At 46.6% G+C, this 15,708-nt stretch overlaps 1 protein-coding gene across 1 annotated transcript in view; it reads left to right on the top strand.

The window, feature by feature from the left end:
* Cdh5 (cadherin 5) overlaps positions 1–15,284 on the top strand; it is a 39,648-nt gene extending 24,364 nt beyond the window's left edge. The window contains exons 5-12 of the mRNA XM_057754370.1: positions 544–708; positions 1,428–1,615; positions 3,053–3,303; positions 7,028–7,170; positions 8,604–8,728; positions 9,075–9,183; positions 11,438–11,683; positions 13,260–15,284. Coding sequence (XP_057610353.1) covers positions 544–708; positions 1,428–1,615; positions 3,053–3,303; positions 7,028–7,170; positions 8,604–8,728; positions 9,075–9,183; positions 11,438–11,683; positions 13,260–13,777 — 1,745 coding nt within the window. The 3' untranslated portion in view covers positions 13,778–15,284. The remainder of the gene's footprint in view (positions 1–543; positions 709–1,427; positions 1,616–3,052; positions 3,304–7,027; positions 7,171–8,603; positions 8,729–9,074; positions 9,184–11,437; positions 11,684–13,259) is intronic.
* The last annotated feature ends 424 nt before the right edge of the window (positions 15,285–15,708 follow it).

Genomic DNA, 15,708 nt, shown 5'->3' with positions numbered 1-15,708 from the left:
GTATTTACACCCTGCTAGGTTACCGTTCTTCACAGAATGGTTCAAGTCTGCAAGTACAGAAGGTTTCTCAGGCCAAATTAGGTTCAGTTTAACACATTTGGAAAACTGCAAGTATTGAGTCTTGGAAGCAAGAAAGAAGGCCAGTTAGTCAAGCTAGGCACACTGTCTTCCAGAAGACGAGCAAAGACACAGTGCAACCAAGAGAGATGTCACTAAACCATCACAAGCTCTCTTGGCACTAAAATTTGTAGCCACTTCTGTATATGTCAAGACAGACATCATTAATCAAGTACAGCACTCTCAGTACTAAACCATGGCAAGGCAGACATCACTAATCCATCAAGGCATGCTCACTCTGAGCCTGGAACTGGCCTTATGGTATTTCTCAACATAAGGCTCTCTCTGGCTTGAAGCAACGTTGGATCATACATTCGGCCAACTTTTAGTCACGCAGGGCAAGGTACGGAGGTAGGGGGCTATCGTCCTGAGGTTTTCAATCTCAGATATACTGTGGAGTCACCTGTTGGGACAATTTTTTTTCAGGACTTATTTTCACAAAGGATAAAAACTTGGACAGAGAGACAACGGCTGAGTACAAGATCGTGGTGGAGGCTCGAGATGCCCAGGGCCTTCGGGGAGAGTCAGGCACAGCCACTGTGCTGATCACACTGGAAGACATCAACGATAACTTCCCCATCTTTACTCAGTGTAAGCCCCTCCCATCGAGCCTTAGTAGACAGGGGCTGGGACAATCTGGACGTGATTTGAGGGCTCTCAAAAAAGTACCCCAAACCTCTCTACATCTCCCCATGTCCCAGGGTGCTTCTGAAGCTAAACTATGGAGACCCTACTCCATCCTTAATCTGTGTGCCTGTGTGTGTGCCTCTGTGTGTGTGTGCCTGTGTGTCTGTGTGCCTGTCTGTGTGCCTGTGTGTCTGTCTGTGTGCCTGTGTGCCTGTGTGCCTGTGTGTCTGTGTGTGTGTGCCTGTGTGTGCCTGTGTGTCTGTGTGTGTGCCTTTGTGTTTGTGTGTGTGCCTGTGTGTGTGCCTTTGTGTTTGTGTGTGTGCCTGTGTGTGTGCCTTTGTGTTTGTGTGTGTGCCTGTGTGTCTCTGTGTGTGTGTGTGCCTGTGTGTGTGCCTTTGTGTCTGTGTGTGTGCCTGTGTGTCTGTGTGTGTGCCTGTGTGTGTGCCTTTGTATTTGTGTGTGTGTGCCTGTGTGTATGTGTGCCTGTGTGCCTGTGTGTCTGTGTGTGTGTCTGTGTGTGTGCCTGTGTGTGTGTGCCTGTGTGTGTGTGTGCCTGTATGTCTGTGTGTGTGCCTGTGTCTGTGTGTGTGTCTGTGTGTGTCTGTGTGTCTATGTCTGTGATAATATGAAGGGACAATTGCCTTATCCATCATTAACTCTTTGTGGTTCTCTGTGCATATCAGCTTCATACACATTTACGGTGCCTGAAGACATCCGTGTGGGCAACCCCTTGGGCTTTCTGTCTGTAGAGGACCCAGACGAGCCTCAGAACCGGATGACCAAGTACAGCATCATGCAGGGCGAGTACAGGGACACCTTCACCATCGAGACAGACCCCAACCGTAATGAGGGTATCATCAAGCCCACAAAGGTACGTGGATCTGCAGTACTGAACCCATTCACGGGCTGTGGATTTACAGCATCCAAAGGACACACTCGGGGACTGCTTCTGAGCCATAGGCCATTTAATGAGAATGTTCTTGTGCAGCTCAGAGCCGGCCATGTGCTCATAGAGACTAATTCACGGTCTCAGGCTGAGTTCTTCCAGACATAGACCAGGAGCAAGGGCAATTTTGGGTGTCAAATGTTTATTTGGGAAGTAATTCCTGGAAGCCTCAGAGCAGTGACAAGTGGCAAGAAGGTAGAGATCACTGATGAGCAGGTACAAGTGGGGGCCCAGTCCCACGGGGATAACATAAAGCACAACTCAGAGTTGCAGCCTAAAGGTCAGGTGCTGGCATAAGCAGCCACAAACCCTGCCGTGCTGACAGGGAGCCCTTGTTCTAGTATCATTTCTGCTGTGAGGATGAAATAACCTTAGCTGAAAGCAACTTTGGAACAAGGTGTATTTGGCTTACAGCTCCAAGTTGAGTCCATTGTTAAGGGGCAGTCACAATGGCAAAGAAACTTGAGGTGGCTAGTCACATCACATCAACAGTTCAAAGCAGAGGAAAATGAATGCACCCATACTTCCTGTCTGCGGCTTCAGCTCTCTGCTAGCCTTTTCCTCCTACACAGTTCAGGACCAAGCCTAGGGAGTGGTGCTGCCCACAATGGGCTGAGTCTTTCTACACTAATTAACAGTCAAGACAATCCCAACAGAAAAGGCCACAGACAACTTGATCTAGGCAATTCCTCACCTGAGGTTCCCTTCTCAATGGTTTCAGGTTATATGGAAAATTGATATTTAATACTCACCATCACAGCATCCCCACCACCACCAGCATTAGCTCCCTGTGTCCCAGCCAGTAGAAATCTCCCAGCATATATGTAAAGAATGTGTACCAGAGGGCACAAGTGGCTACAGATACTGGCTGCTGCTGGCAGCAAGCAAAATCAGACTGACTGCATCTAGAAGAGGAGAGAAAGGAGCTTTCATATTTTCAGAATGTTCAGGGAGAGTACTGGGAACACACACATAGCCGCCAGAAGCCACAAAGCTCTCAGATGGTGGGAAAGATAGATAAATGACAGAAAAAAAAATGTAGCTGGTCTGTTCAGGACTGCGCAACAGTGCCAGTCAGGAAGCTGTCGCCTCTGTCCAGAGCAGCTTCTGAGAGGTTGTCTCTTACTAGCAAACTCCTATTCATTCCTCAAGACAAATAGGAAGGAACTTGCTAGGCAGACCAAGGAGAAACCTCCTAAGCAAAACCATGAAAGGGTTCCTTTGAAAGGAACCACTAGGCTACGATCCTGTAAGGTCTGGGGCCGTGTGTGTCCTTATCACTTAGAACAGGGCGGGGTACAGAGATGGGGCCAGTATAATGAAACGGGCTACAAACTGTCCCCATCCTTGCTACCCATGCAGCCCCTGGACTATGAACTCATCCAGCAGTACACATTCTACATCGAGGCCACGGACCCCACTATCAGACTCGGGTACCTGAGCAGCACCGCAGGCAAAAACAAAGCCAAGATCACCATCAACGTCCTGGATGTGGATGAGCCGCCTGTCTTCCAGCGACGCTTCTACCACTTCCAGCTGCCGGAAAACCAGAAGAAACCTCGGATAGGCACCGTGGTGGCCAAAGACCCGGACAAGGCTCAGCGCAACATTGGGTAAAGAGGGGATGGGCATGAAGTGCTAACGGTACAATGGCCCTGGCATGGGCATTCTTAATGTCCAGTGGTCTGAGACCAAAGATCAGAGAAGGGTACTGGCTTCTCCCAACATCCTCATGGAAAAATGCAGAGACTGGCCCTGGCTCTTTTCACTAAAACCCTTGTCCTACCAGCTCCTAGTATGTCCATCTTGTCTGGTAAAGGTCATCCTCTGCTCTTTGAAGGAATTAAGACAGTGACTCACATAGGTACCATCTGATGAGGCCTGAGAGTCAAGAGGGCAATCTCAGCAATGGCATATCTGAAGCCCCATCACCAAAAATAGTTTAGAAATTAGTCTCCCAAAACACAAAGCCATGAAACTGTTGCTTTCATGTGGCCCATCAAGAAATCTGTGGGTGCTCCTGTACCCACCGAGTTCCTGGGTGGTCTCAGTACGCACTCCTTCATGACCACACAATCACACACCAATACACGGATGTTGTGTTTGTGTGGTACTTTTGCTGTCATTTGTTTTGGATCATGTCCTGCACATTTTATCAATACTTGTTCCTTGTTCATTTTCCATGGCTATAACTTCACACCATGGGCTGGATAATTTATGGATATCACAGATCTCTTTAAGGATCTAAATGCTTAGAAATCCAAGAGCATAGTGCCAGGATGTGAATGTCGTTTAGTAGGGTCTCTCTTCCTGAGACACGGTGAGATGCAATGAGCTTGGCAGCGTATGTCTCTCTTTGTCTTCTCATAAAGCCAAAAATCCACCGTGCAGGTCCCGCCCTCATGACCTAATCTAATCATTATTACCTCCCAAAGCTTTATCTCCAAATACCATGATAATATAAATTTGTGGATACAGTTTCTAACACATGACCTTTGGAGGGTATGGAATGACACATTCAAATTAGTATCCTTGCTTATCTACCCTAACTAGATGTCCCTCCTCTACTCTCTGGGACAAAAGGACTAACTAGATATACTCAGACTTCTTAGAGTCATTTACTTGGTAGTAAGCATGAATTCTATCCAATCTTATTTTACTGCACACATGTAGCCAGCTGTGTCAGCCTTGTTGATCAAACATCATGATTTCCCCGCCGCGTGTTATACATTGAAGTACTCACATAGACTTGGCTCTACTTCGGAATAGCCCACTCTACCTGCTCTGCGGCATTCTGCTTTAATGGAACAACTCTCTGCTGAACTTTAGCCTGTCTAACACAAGCCCTTCTCTACCTGTTTTCTATCCAATCTGAAATGACCATTCTTACACAGGAACATTTTCTTGCTTCTCTTATGTAGCCCAGGCTGCCCTTGAACTGCAGTAATCCTCCCATCTCTGCCTCCTGAGCACTGGAACTACAGGGTACATTCCACCACACCTGGCTTCACATGAATTTTACTATGGTTTCTTAAAAATGTGTATATTCTAATGAGATCTTTTATTTTATTATACTTTTTTATTTATCCCATGTGTTGGGGTGGTGCACACCAAAGTACAAATATGGAGGACAGAGATAACTTATAGAAGTCAATTCAGCTTCTCCTTCTACCTCACGGGACCCAGAGATTACAGCTCAGACCATCAGGTTTGCCCGTAGGTACCTTCACCCACTGAGCCATTTTGACGGCCCAAGAATTGATTTTATATATCAATTTTGGAAAATCAGCTTTGTTTATTTACAATACTGGGGTTGATCGATGGCTTCACAAGCACTCTTTCCACTAAGCCACATCCCCAGGCCTCGTTTATTCATGCATTTATTTTCATGTTCAGACAATGTTCCATTAAGTCGCTAAATCTCGCCATGAACTCACTCTGTAGCCCTGGTGGACCTTGAAGCTCTGCCTCAGCTTCCTGCAATTGTAGGCTTGCCTCACCAGACCTAGCAGTATTAGGTTTTCTTGTTGAGAACAAACCAAGCGTTTTTGGGTTTGGTACATCCCATGCATGCGTGCATCTGGGGACCACTATCTCGCCGTCATTCTATGACACATGTTTATAATTATATGTTTGGCTGTTGCTTTGGTCTTAGGTTTTATTTGAGAGATTGATTTGATATTTATTTATTTTGTTTTTCTTTTACTAGTGGTGGTGGGGTTGGAGGGTAGTGGCATAATATGTTCTGTGATATAATACAGTTGTGTTGTGTAAAGATTTTTTACTGAAATATCAATAGTTTTATTTTATGTATTTTAATTTTTTTATGTCCACTTAACTAAGATTTACCACAATTTTACCTTCATTATGTCCTATAACTTCTTTTTCTAGTACAAGGGAGAGAAGCCAGGGTCTGTGCACACTAAACCAGTGCTCCACGGCTGAGCTCAGGACCTGTAATTTCAAATTCTGTGAAATTAGCCAGCGTGTTCTGCTTACCCTTTTAGCCCTCAGTGCCATGCCTTCTGATGTTAAGTTTGCCCATCCTGTTCACATGTTATTTCTGTTTGATAAATTCTCCAACTTTGGCTCCTAACTTTTCTAGATGATTTGACATTAAGCTGTCTCTAAAGGAGCAGGCAGTCAGCCTGGCTCTGCGGTCTCAGCAGAGACGTTGTGCGTTCAACCTGCTTAGTGTTTCCATCATCTGTGCTGCGACTGATCTTCCCTTTCTTGTTTCTTGCTTTATATTTTCTGTTTCTCAAGTGGAATAGGTTTCCTTTTGCTCCTATCTTTGATATAATCCTTCTTTTTTTCTCATAAATATTTGACTGGAGATTTACTTCTTCCTACAGAATCTTCAATGTTTCCTAGCTAAATACATCATGCACACAATGCGCCAAGAACTTCATTTCAATTCCTTCCAAACCAGGTTCCGACTTTTGATTGAGAAATCTCTTAAAGTTTTCAAAACAATTTTCTCTTCTTTGCAGGAGCAGGACCCATCTTTATGAATTATATATTCCCTAAGTTTATATATGTGTGTGTGTGTGTATGTAAAATCATTCTTTGCATAAAAAATCTTATTTTAATGTATAATCTTCAGATCATACATACTTCTCTTCAGAAGTCCCACAATATGTTCATAGCATTCACCTTTCTGCAAACATCTAGAGGATGTCCCTTTCTTCTTAAGGAATCTACTCTTTTGTTCCCCAAACTCTGATTCTTCAGTTTCCTTACACAGTTGAGACAGTCAAAGGGCCATCTATTATTATATTTTATATTACTTCTGCTTTATTTGTCATGGTTTCTCAGGAGTAGCAACTATCTTCACACACATACACACACATCATCCTTTTCCCGGTTTACTGAGAACTTCTCAGATTTTCACTTCATGTGTTTTCAGCTAGTTTTTATTTCTTCCAGCTCTTGTCTTTTGTTTGTTTGTTTCTGGCATTTTCTCTCCTGTTTCTCTCTCTCTCTCTCTCTCTCTCTCTCTCTCTCTCTCTCTCACACACACACACACACACACACACACACTCCAGCTGCAGTGTAATGGATTTTAGAGTCACCTACTTAGTTTGATTTGTGCCTGGGTGGGGTCTCAGGTACCCCATCCAATTGTAAGATAACCACGCCACGCAGGTCAAACATCGTCCTGTTGATGTGTGCATGTGTAGGTTCACTCGCTCTGGGTGGTAAGAACAGTGAACACTGGGAAGAGGCTTGGGGAAGAATGCAAGGGACGAATCCTAAGGTTCCTTCTCTGTCATGCTGAGGACTTTGGAATCAGCAGCGGACAAGGAAAGCCATGAACCTCTTTCTCCTGAACAGATACTCCATCCGCAAGACCAGTGACAGAGGGCAATTCTTCCGAATAACCAAACAGGGGGACATCTATAATGAGAAAGAACTGGATAGAGAAACCCATGCCTGGTACAACCTGACTGTGGAGGCCAATGAACTGGATTCTAGAGGTGAGTGCCTTCATCTTTCAAGCCACCTGGGTTCTTCTTTTCCCTCATCCTTTCAAAACTGACATGATTCATTATTTTGAACCTCTGAAGGTATTACAAGTCCCCGGGGAGGCATTCTCTGTCTGGGGTGTGTTGAATTTCCATTTCAGAAAGTGCTGCTTGGGCCAGCATCATACAGAACACCCATAACCTTGTTGGGCATACAGAATAATAGGGAAGCATCATAGACAGAACAAGAACCCCGTGTACATCATAGTTTAAGAAGTACCTTGCTAAAAGCATGTTGTTCAGGTGCCTCTGTGATGAAACTCACCAAAGGCACACACTACACATTTTCTGAGGGTTTGGTCCAGTGAACAGCGCTCGGGCAAAGGCTGTACCTGGACCAAATGCTGCATGGTTCTTAGTGTTAAATGCATTTAGCAAACACTCCTTAGTGTGTGGACAGTTATATCTGCGCCAGTTGAAGAGCCAGTTTCAAAATAAGAAGCTGTAGACAGATTTTTCTTTGAGCCATCAGCTCACACACACACACACACACAACGACATGGAGACTTACTGTTAATTATGAAATCTCAGCCTTAGCTTAGGCTTGTTTCTTTTTTTTTTTTTTTTTCTTGCCTTTAGGTTACACAACACATCTCTCTCTCTCTCTCTTGGACTGGGCTTGTTTCTGACTAGCTCTTATAACTTAAATTAACCCCCCCCCCTTTTTTTTTCTGGTTTTTCGAGACAGGGTTTCTCTGTGGTTTTGGAGCCTGTCCTGGAACTAGCTCTTGTAGATCAGGCTGGCCTCAAACTCCCAGAGATCCGCCTGCCTCTGCCTCCCGAGTGCTGGGATTAAAGGCGTGCGCCACCACCGCCCGGCTAACCCATATTTTTTAATCTACTACATGGCTTGTTCACCTTTACTCTGTATTGCTCATCCTGCTTCCTCAACTAGAGATTGTTAGGTTCTGCAACAACTTGTGTAAATTCTGATAGATTCCAGGGGAGCTGTGACAATCACCCAGCAAAGAAGCGTTCACTTTCCCACTGTACCCAGGTCCCAAAGGGGCTCCTGAGAGGAGATAGCATTATTTAAATGAGTGCATGATTATTTGTTTAATTGTATTATTTTAATCACTTGTATTTGTTTGCTTGATTTACTTGCTGATTTAATTACAACCTCTTAAGGTGCACTGAGGGTGTTTAGCTCTTGAATTCTTACAAGCAAACTTGTTCACATATGAAGGTCTACCCCCTTGTTCTCCTCCACACTCCCTCCATCCGTAACACAATCCTTGGGTTTTCCTTCTGCAAAAAAAAAAAAAAAAAAAAAAAAAATGCTCTCCCCCCACACAGAGCCTCAGGACTATCCATCCAAACATCTTCCAGCTTCAGTGGCCAGCATCAGCTGGGCCCACTGTGGTGACAAGCTGTCTCTCCTGCAGGTAACCCTGTAGGTAAAGAATCCATTGTGCAGGTTCACATTGAAGTTTTGGATGAGAACGACAACCCTCCGGAATTTGCCGAGCCCTATGAACCTAAAGTGTGTGAGAATTCTGCCCAGGGCAAGGTGAGTTAGCCTCAAGTCGGCTAGGTAGGGGGAAGTCAGTACATTTTTTAGGCGGAGGGCTGAGGAACAAACCTAACTGCCCACCTAGAGTTCCCTCAGCTTAAAGTAACTACATAACAGCCTAAATAAAATGCTATTCAAACCTTCAGGCGGAGAAACAAAACTCCTGGAAGCCTCAGGGATAAGTGGGTGGAGGACAGTAGTAGACAAAGTGGCTTTGGGAAGACCATTCAAGATGGTGCTGCAGGCGGCAGGCAGCCATGGTCATGTCTAAATCCATCCTTGAGCCCCAAGATACCACCCCCAAACCACACTGATCATGTCATTGCCCATCTCTCACATCTAGCTGGTGGTACGGATCTCCGCAACAGACAAGGATGTGACGCCACCAAACACCAAGTTCAAGTTCGCCCTGAAGACCGAGAACAGCAACTTCACTCTTATAAACAACCACGGTGAGCATTGGAGAAATCGGTTGGCTCTTAGATGGTTAGGGGTGTCAGTTAAGAGTCTTGAAGCACTATCATCAAGGACTAGACCAACCAACATGGGGTGAAAGGTCTCCATAGGGTCTTTCAAGTTATGAGTTACTTTATACGACTCTCACCATATATATTGTACAGTTGGTCAATGCTATGGTCAAAGCCAGCTGTCCAGGCTTCATGGGAACAGAGTCTGTAGGGTTAACATTATCCTGAAGAGGCTTCACTGTAAAGGAACACAAGACGGATCCAGGGATGCAGGCAGCCAGCCCAGTCCAAGTATCGAAAGGCCCCTAACTCTGGGATCTCAGCTACAAGAACACTACAAATTTCCATCTCATTCCAAAGAGTCCAGTCTGAAATTTTGGAAGTCATGACTCCCAACAACGCAATGGGTCTTGTTGCAGTTCAGTCAGACTGTGTAGCTACCATAAACTGGTCCCTGAACTGGATCTGGTTCACCAATCACAGCTTATCATTGCACATCTGTTCAGCCAATCAAAGCCCAGAGAGTCTTGTGAGGTCAGTAGCACCCAGTCAGAGCTCTGGTGAAGATGTATGCATTAGAGTGATGATCGTGGATGATTTAATTCCATCTGAGAGGGCCCGGGTTTCTATGGCCTCTGCAACACCCTAAGAAAGATAGACACCCTTGGGTGTGAATATACCAACTATTCTCCCAAACATGGGAGGAAATCTTCCTGTCCTTGGCTGATGACACTGTGAGAGGCACTAACTAAAACAGCCCATTGTCATTTTTGGGGAAGACTAGGGAAGAGGGTCCCTGGGAGCAAGGGGCAGGTACAAGGGATCAAGCAAGGTGAATAGCACAGCCGAGCAAAGATGAAGGCAGCCATGCTATGCTGACACTTAATGACACAATCCAACATTCAGAAAGTAGCACTGCAAAGATACCTGTCACCCCATTCCAATATATACCTCAAATGAACTAAGTAGAATTGGGGTCTACAAGAATAGAAAATTTAGAAGCCACCCTAAACACACACCCTGTTTACCACAGAAGGCAAGCCTCTTGGTCTCATTTGCATACAAATGTCCTGCATATCAGAGTTTCTCATTTCAATCCCATCACATGTCAGTGACCTGTCAATTGCTCACAGTTATAATAGCCTTAAAACTGAAATGTAATGTAAATTATGAATAATGAGATGAAATTGACTTTCATTTTAAATTCTTGACTTTTGGCTGGTCTTGTATGTGCCCACCCTGCATGGCTAAGTAAGTCCTCTGACCACTGGTGTTACAACCTCCCAGAAACCTACAAAAGGCAGACGGTCTGTCCTTTGCCCACAGCCACTGAACAGAAGCAGCAGAAGCATGTGTGTGTGCGCACATAGTGTGTGCATGCATGTATGTGCGCATGCATGTGTGTATGTGTGTGCATGCATGTGCACATGCATATGCATGTGTGTATATGTGTGTGCGCGTGTATGTGCGCATGCATGTGCGTATGTGTTGCGTGCGTGCATATGTGTGCATGTATGTGCGCATGCATGTGTGTATGTGTGTGCATACACGTGTATATGCATGTATGTGTGTGCATACGTGTGTGCATGCATGCGTGTATGTGTGTGTGCACACATGCGCGTGCACAGGGAATGGACATTTAAAGGAAAGGTGGCATCTGAAAGTCAGGAAGTTCAAAAAGCTCCCCAGAGGATGCTCCTGTGCGCTGGGGTTGGGGGCTTTTGTCACAGAAGCGGGCTCTTGGTTACAGAATGCCCAGGGCCACCCTCTCCCAATGGCAAGTATCAGTGCCTCTTAGTGCCACTGGGAACCCAGGCTAGTGTTTATAGTCATAAACCTCCTTCCCAATGATTCCAAGGTAGCATAAAGATGTTAGCCCGGTGCTAAAGAAAAAGCGTTTTCCCAATTGTGTGTGGAAGCTTGAAATCATGCAGTAACGAGCTGAACACAAGAGAAAAGGTTGTTACCAGGATAAGATTGGAGAAGGGGACAGGTGCATCCATTGGCCACAGAAACAGACCTTTGGGGTTTTATATTCTGACTGAGCCATTCTTCCAGCTGCTCACACCACATCCTCTGCAAAGAGACAGGCCTATGCTCAAGGGACTGACACATGAGGCTGGGAGCAAGAGGGCAGTGAAATCACCCAGGAAGAGGCAATTTCCCTTCCCCCCTCCCCATGGTGCAAGAGGGCCGATGCTCTCGGCAGAACCTCACTTTGTGGTCTTGATGTTTCCAGATAACACTGCCAACATCACCGTCAAGTACGGGCAGTTTGATCGGGAGCACACCAAGTTCCACTACCTACCCGTGCTCATCTCAGACAACGGGGTGCCCAGCCTGACAGGAACCGGCACGCTAACAGTGGCTGTGTGCAAATGCAACGAACACGGCGAGTTCACCTTCTGTGAGGAGATGGCTGCCCAGGCGGGCGTCAGCATCCAGGCTCTCGTAGCCATCTTCCTCTGCATCCTCACCATCACAGGTCAGTGTCTCGTGGGATGAGGGGAAACTCTGTGAAGGCTTCACAGAAGAGGTGGGGTCCCAGCCTGGTCCTCCCTGGACCCCATGCTTCCTTGTAAAGGATACAGAGATACAGATGTAGAACTCTACCAACCTGGTGCTTAAGGGGGTAGGAGAGAGGAGAACCAAGATCGTTCTTCAGGCTAACTCCATTTCAAAATAACCCAGGGCCAGGGGTGTAGCTCAGTGGTAGAGCATGTGCCAAGCAGGAGGTTCCATCTTCACCGTTTCAAACAATGAAGGAAGGAAGAAAGGGAGGGAGGAAGGGAGGGAGGGAGGGAGGAAACATACACTTGACATTCATTCATTCACTACCTATATTCATGTATTTTGAATGCATACTATATTCCAGGTGTCGTTTGGGGGCGTTGATTAACATTAAAACTGTTATTTATTTAGTTTATTCATTTATTTTAAGACAAGATCTCACTGTATAGCCCTGAATGGCCTGGAATTCTCTACAGAGAGCAGGCTAGCCTGGAACTCGCTCTCATTTGCCTCCAGATGCTGGGATTAAAGGTGTGTACCACCACTCCCAGCTTTGACTGTTTCTAAAACTCCTTAATAATTGAGACTTCTAGTTTGGAATTTCACCAACGGATTTTTTTGCTTTTGTAGACTTCTTCTAGCTTTGGATTTTTTGGCTTTTATTTTTCCTGTGTTTTTTGAGCCTTGCCACTTTCAGGGCACTGTAGGCTTCACCTAGGTTTTGCATTGCCAGGAGCCAGACCTCAGACAAGGATTTGTTGAAGCACAGGAAAAGGATTTGACCTTGTTAGCTAACCTCATCACCCTGAAGCACCAGGAAGTTCCATCCTCAGCATTAGCACCCAGCAGAGTGGAGCTTCCCCAGCACATTCAGTTCAGGGGTGAAGGCTCCCGCCAGAAAGTTCTTTCTCCGGCTGCACCAGCCCTAACATACACTGGTGAACTAGGATGCTGAGAGGCACAGACAGCAACTGTCCCAGGCTCTGAGCTTCCCACTGTGTGTGTCCATTTCCTGGATCCTCTGTGCCAGAGACCTTAGAGACAGACTTCCCTTTCATAAGAATTAATGATAATGATAAAAGAATTGACGTCGGGGGCTGGAGAGATGGCTCAGAGGTTAAGAGCATTGGCTGCTCTTCCAAAGGTCCTGAGTTCAATTCCCAGCAACCACATGGTGGCTCACAACCATCTGTAATGGGGTCTGGTGCCCTCTTCTGGTCTGCAGGCAGACACACAGACAGAATATTGTATACATAATAAATAAATAAATAAATAAATAAATAAATAAATATTGACGTCACCCCCAGAATCCCATTATCATCTTCCCCCAAAACTAGTGTCACAGAAGAGTCACTTTGCAGACAGGGAAACTGAGGCATGGGGAAGGACTTCATCAGGCCATCCTCTCTTTATGTATGTAACAGATTATTATAGTGGTGGTCCTGGGAGTCTGGGCTGGCTCCAGGAATTTGTAGGGAGGAGGGGACGGGGCACCCCACCCGCGAACCCTGTCTGACCCACATCTGTTGTTCTGGCTCCCTGACTGGCAGTGATCACCCTGCTCATCTTCCTGAGGAGGCAGCTCCGAAAGCAGGCGCGTGCACATAGCAAGAGCGCGCTTGAGATTCACGAGCAGCTGGTCACCTACGACGAGGAGGGCGGCGGTGAGATGGACACCACCAGCTACGATGTGTCCGTGCTCAACTCTGTGCGCGGTGGCGCCACCAAGCCCCTGCGGTCCACAATGGACGCCCGGCCAGCAGTGTACTCTCAGGTGCAGAAACCACCGCGGATGGTGCCCCCGGTGCACGGCGGGCCCTCCGAGATGGCCACCATGATCGAGGTGAAGAAAGACGAGGCAGACAATGACGGCGGTGGCCCCCCCTACGACACGCTGCACATCTACGGCTACGAGGGCTCCGAGTCCATCGCAGAGTCGCTCAGCTCCTTGACCACCAACTCCTCCGATTCTGACATCGACTATGACTTCCTCAACGACTGGGGACCCAGGTTCAAGATGCTGGCAGAGCTGTATGGCTCCGATCCCCGCGATGAGATGATTATCTAAGGTTGCCAGTCTCTGGGCCAGGGGACCAAAGTTACTGCAGCCTAGATCAGACACACCTGCCATCACCTTCCCTGATTTTCAAGGAGTGGCACAGACTCTCCAGCCCAGCATACCTTGCCGCTGGATACAAAAGATCTTTCCATCCCCAGAGTAGCAAATTCCAGGTCCCATCAATAGCCAGGGACAGAGATTTATTTTGTTGATGGCCACTCCAAATATTGGGAAAATGAGACCAGGGTTCTGTCTGGGCTCTCACTCTGTCCTGTCCCTCCTCCCAACCCCAATACACACTCCCAATCTATTCTAGATTTCTCCTGTCCCTTCAAAACCGCCAAGCAAAGCTGCCTGTGCTGAACTTTGAGGAGTCTTCCCCAAGGGCCCCTGAGCCCTTGGTAGGGCTGTCTGTCTGAAGGCAGAAGACTGGATTGCATGAGCTATGGGACAGAATTCTAAAACCTGGTCCTAAGGGAGGCTGTGACTCACCCGTCATGCCTGTTCTCAGGAGTCCTAGCACTGTGTGATTCCCTGACACCTCCCTAGTGCCTAAATACACCCCCCAGTCCCTCTCAGGCCCGTCCAGGGAGGAAGGAGACTGTTGGCAGCTCCTGACCTTGGGTACTGAGGTGTTCCAGCAGGCTTGCAACCCCATTAACTGCTTTACTGAGCAAATGATCCACTCGGTCAACTTCAGGGAAATGGCTTGTTTAATTTGAAGCAACTGTGAATTCACCCAGGGAGGACTGTGGAGTCCAAGGGTGGCAGGTCATAGAGCAAGGAGAGCCTCCAGCCCACTCACCAGAAGGATCCTGGAAAAGCTGAGGCACCCGCCTGAGAGTCAGCCCTGCCCAGCTTGCCTGTGGGAGGCAGTCGCTTGCCTGGTCACTTTTCTCTTGCTATCGGCTTTTCTCTCCGAGGCATTCAAGAAACAGCCTGGCTAGTGCCCCAACTCAAACACAACTGTGTCACAGAGCAGCCGTGCCATTTGCCTTTTCCTCTAAGTCGCCACATCTCAGGGAACGATGCCCGAGCACGCCCTGCAGAATGCAAGGCTCCTGGCTTGCCCAGGACCAGTGGCATCTCTGCATCTCTCCCTTGGAGGGATTTGAGCAACTTTCCACTGAAGTCACAGCTGGAGAAGGGGGTGTCCAGATACAAAGAGGTCCAGAAGAAGAAATGTACCTTCAGGTCACCCTCCACTGTGGATCCCTTCACCAACAAGGCCTCTCTGCAGGGGATTGTAGATAGCACAATGTTTGTTTAACCAATAATTTGTTTTTCTTAATTTTTTTTACTAATAATACTTACTAGTTTCTAGTTCTCACAAATGTAGACTAAAGTTTTTGCATAATAAGCAAGTTGCTATTTAGATTAGCAATTTTAATTCAGGTTTTTTTTTTAAGTTGGATAAACAATCCCTGTAAGTTTTTATTTCCTGTTGTAGTCATTGCTGTAAGGATGGATAGTGACTATGTACTAGTCACCCGGGTGTACGAGATGTAACGTATCTTTTTATAACTAAATAAAGACATCTCGAAACTCTTCCACGTCTAGAGCAGAGCGAGCACATATAAAACACATGCATATGCATGCATGCAAATGCACACATGGTCACATACACGCATATGCATACACATATATACCTGCTACCAGCCTCATCAGAGGACCTCAGAGGGCAAGGGAACCTGTGAGTCATAAAGAAAGTGAATTATGGACCCAGATGAGTGGCTCATTGGTTAAAGGGGTATACTATTCTTGCACAAGACCCAAATTCTGTTTCCAGCATCCATGCTGGGCACCTCACAACTACTCTAGCTCCAGGGCACCTGATACCCTCTTCTGGCCTTGGAGAGCACCTGCCCTCGAGTGTGCGTGTGCCTGTGCACACAAAATTAAAGTAAGTCTGCTCCTTTAAAAAGAAATTTAACTGTGAC

Source organism: Chionomys nivalis, chromosome 21, assembly GCF_950005125.1.
Source record: "Chionomys nivalis chromosome 21, mChiNiv1.1, whole genome shotgun sequence".
In the NCBI taxonomy this organism is placed as follows: Eukaryota; Metazoa; Chordata; class Mammalia; order Rodentia; family Cricetidae; genus Chionomys; species Chionomys nivalis.
This window is presented reverse-complemented; position numbering and strand designations above follow the sequence as displayed.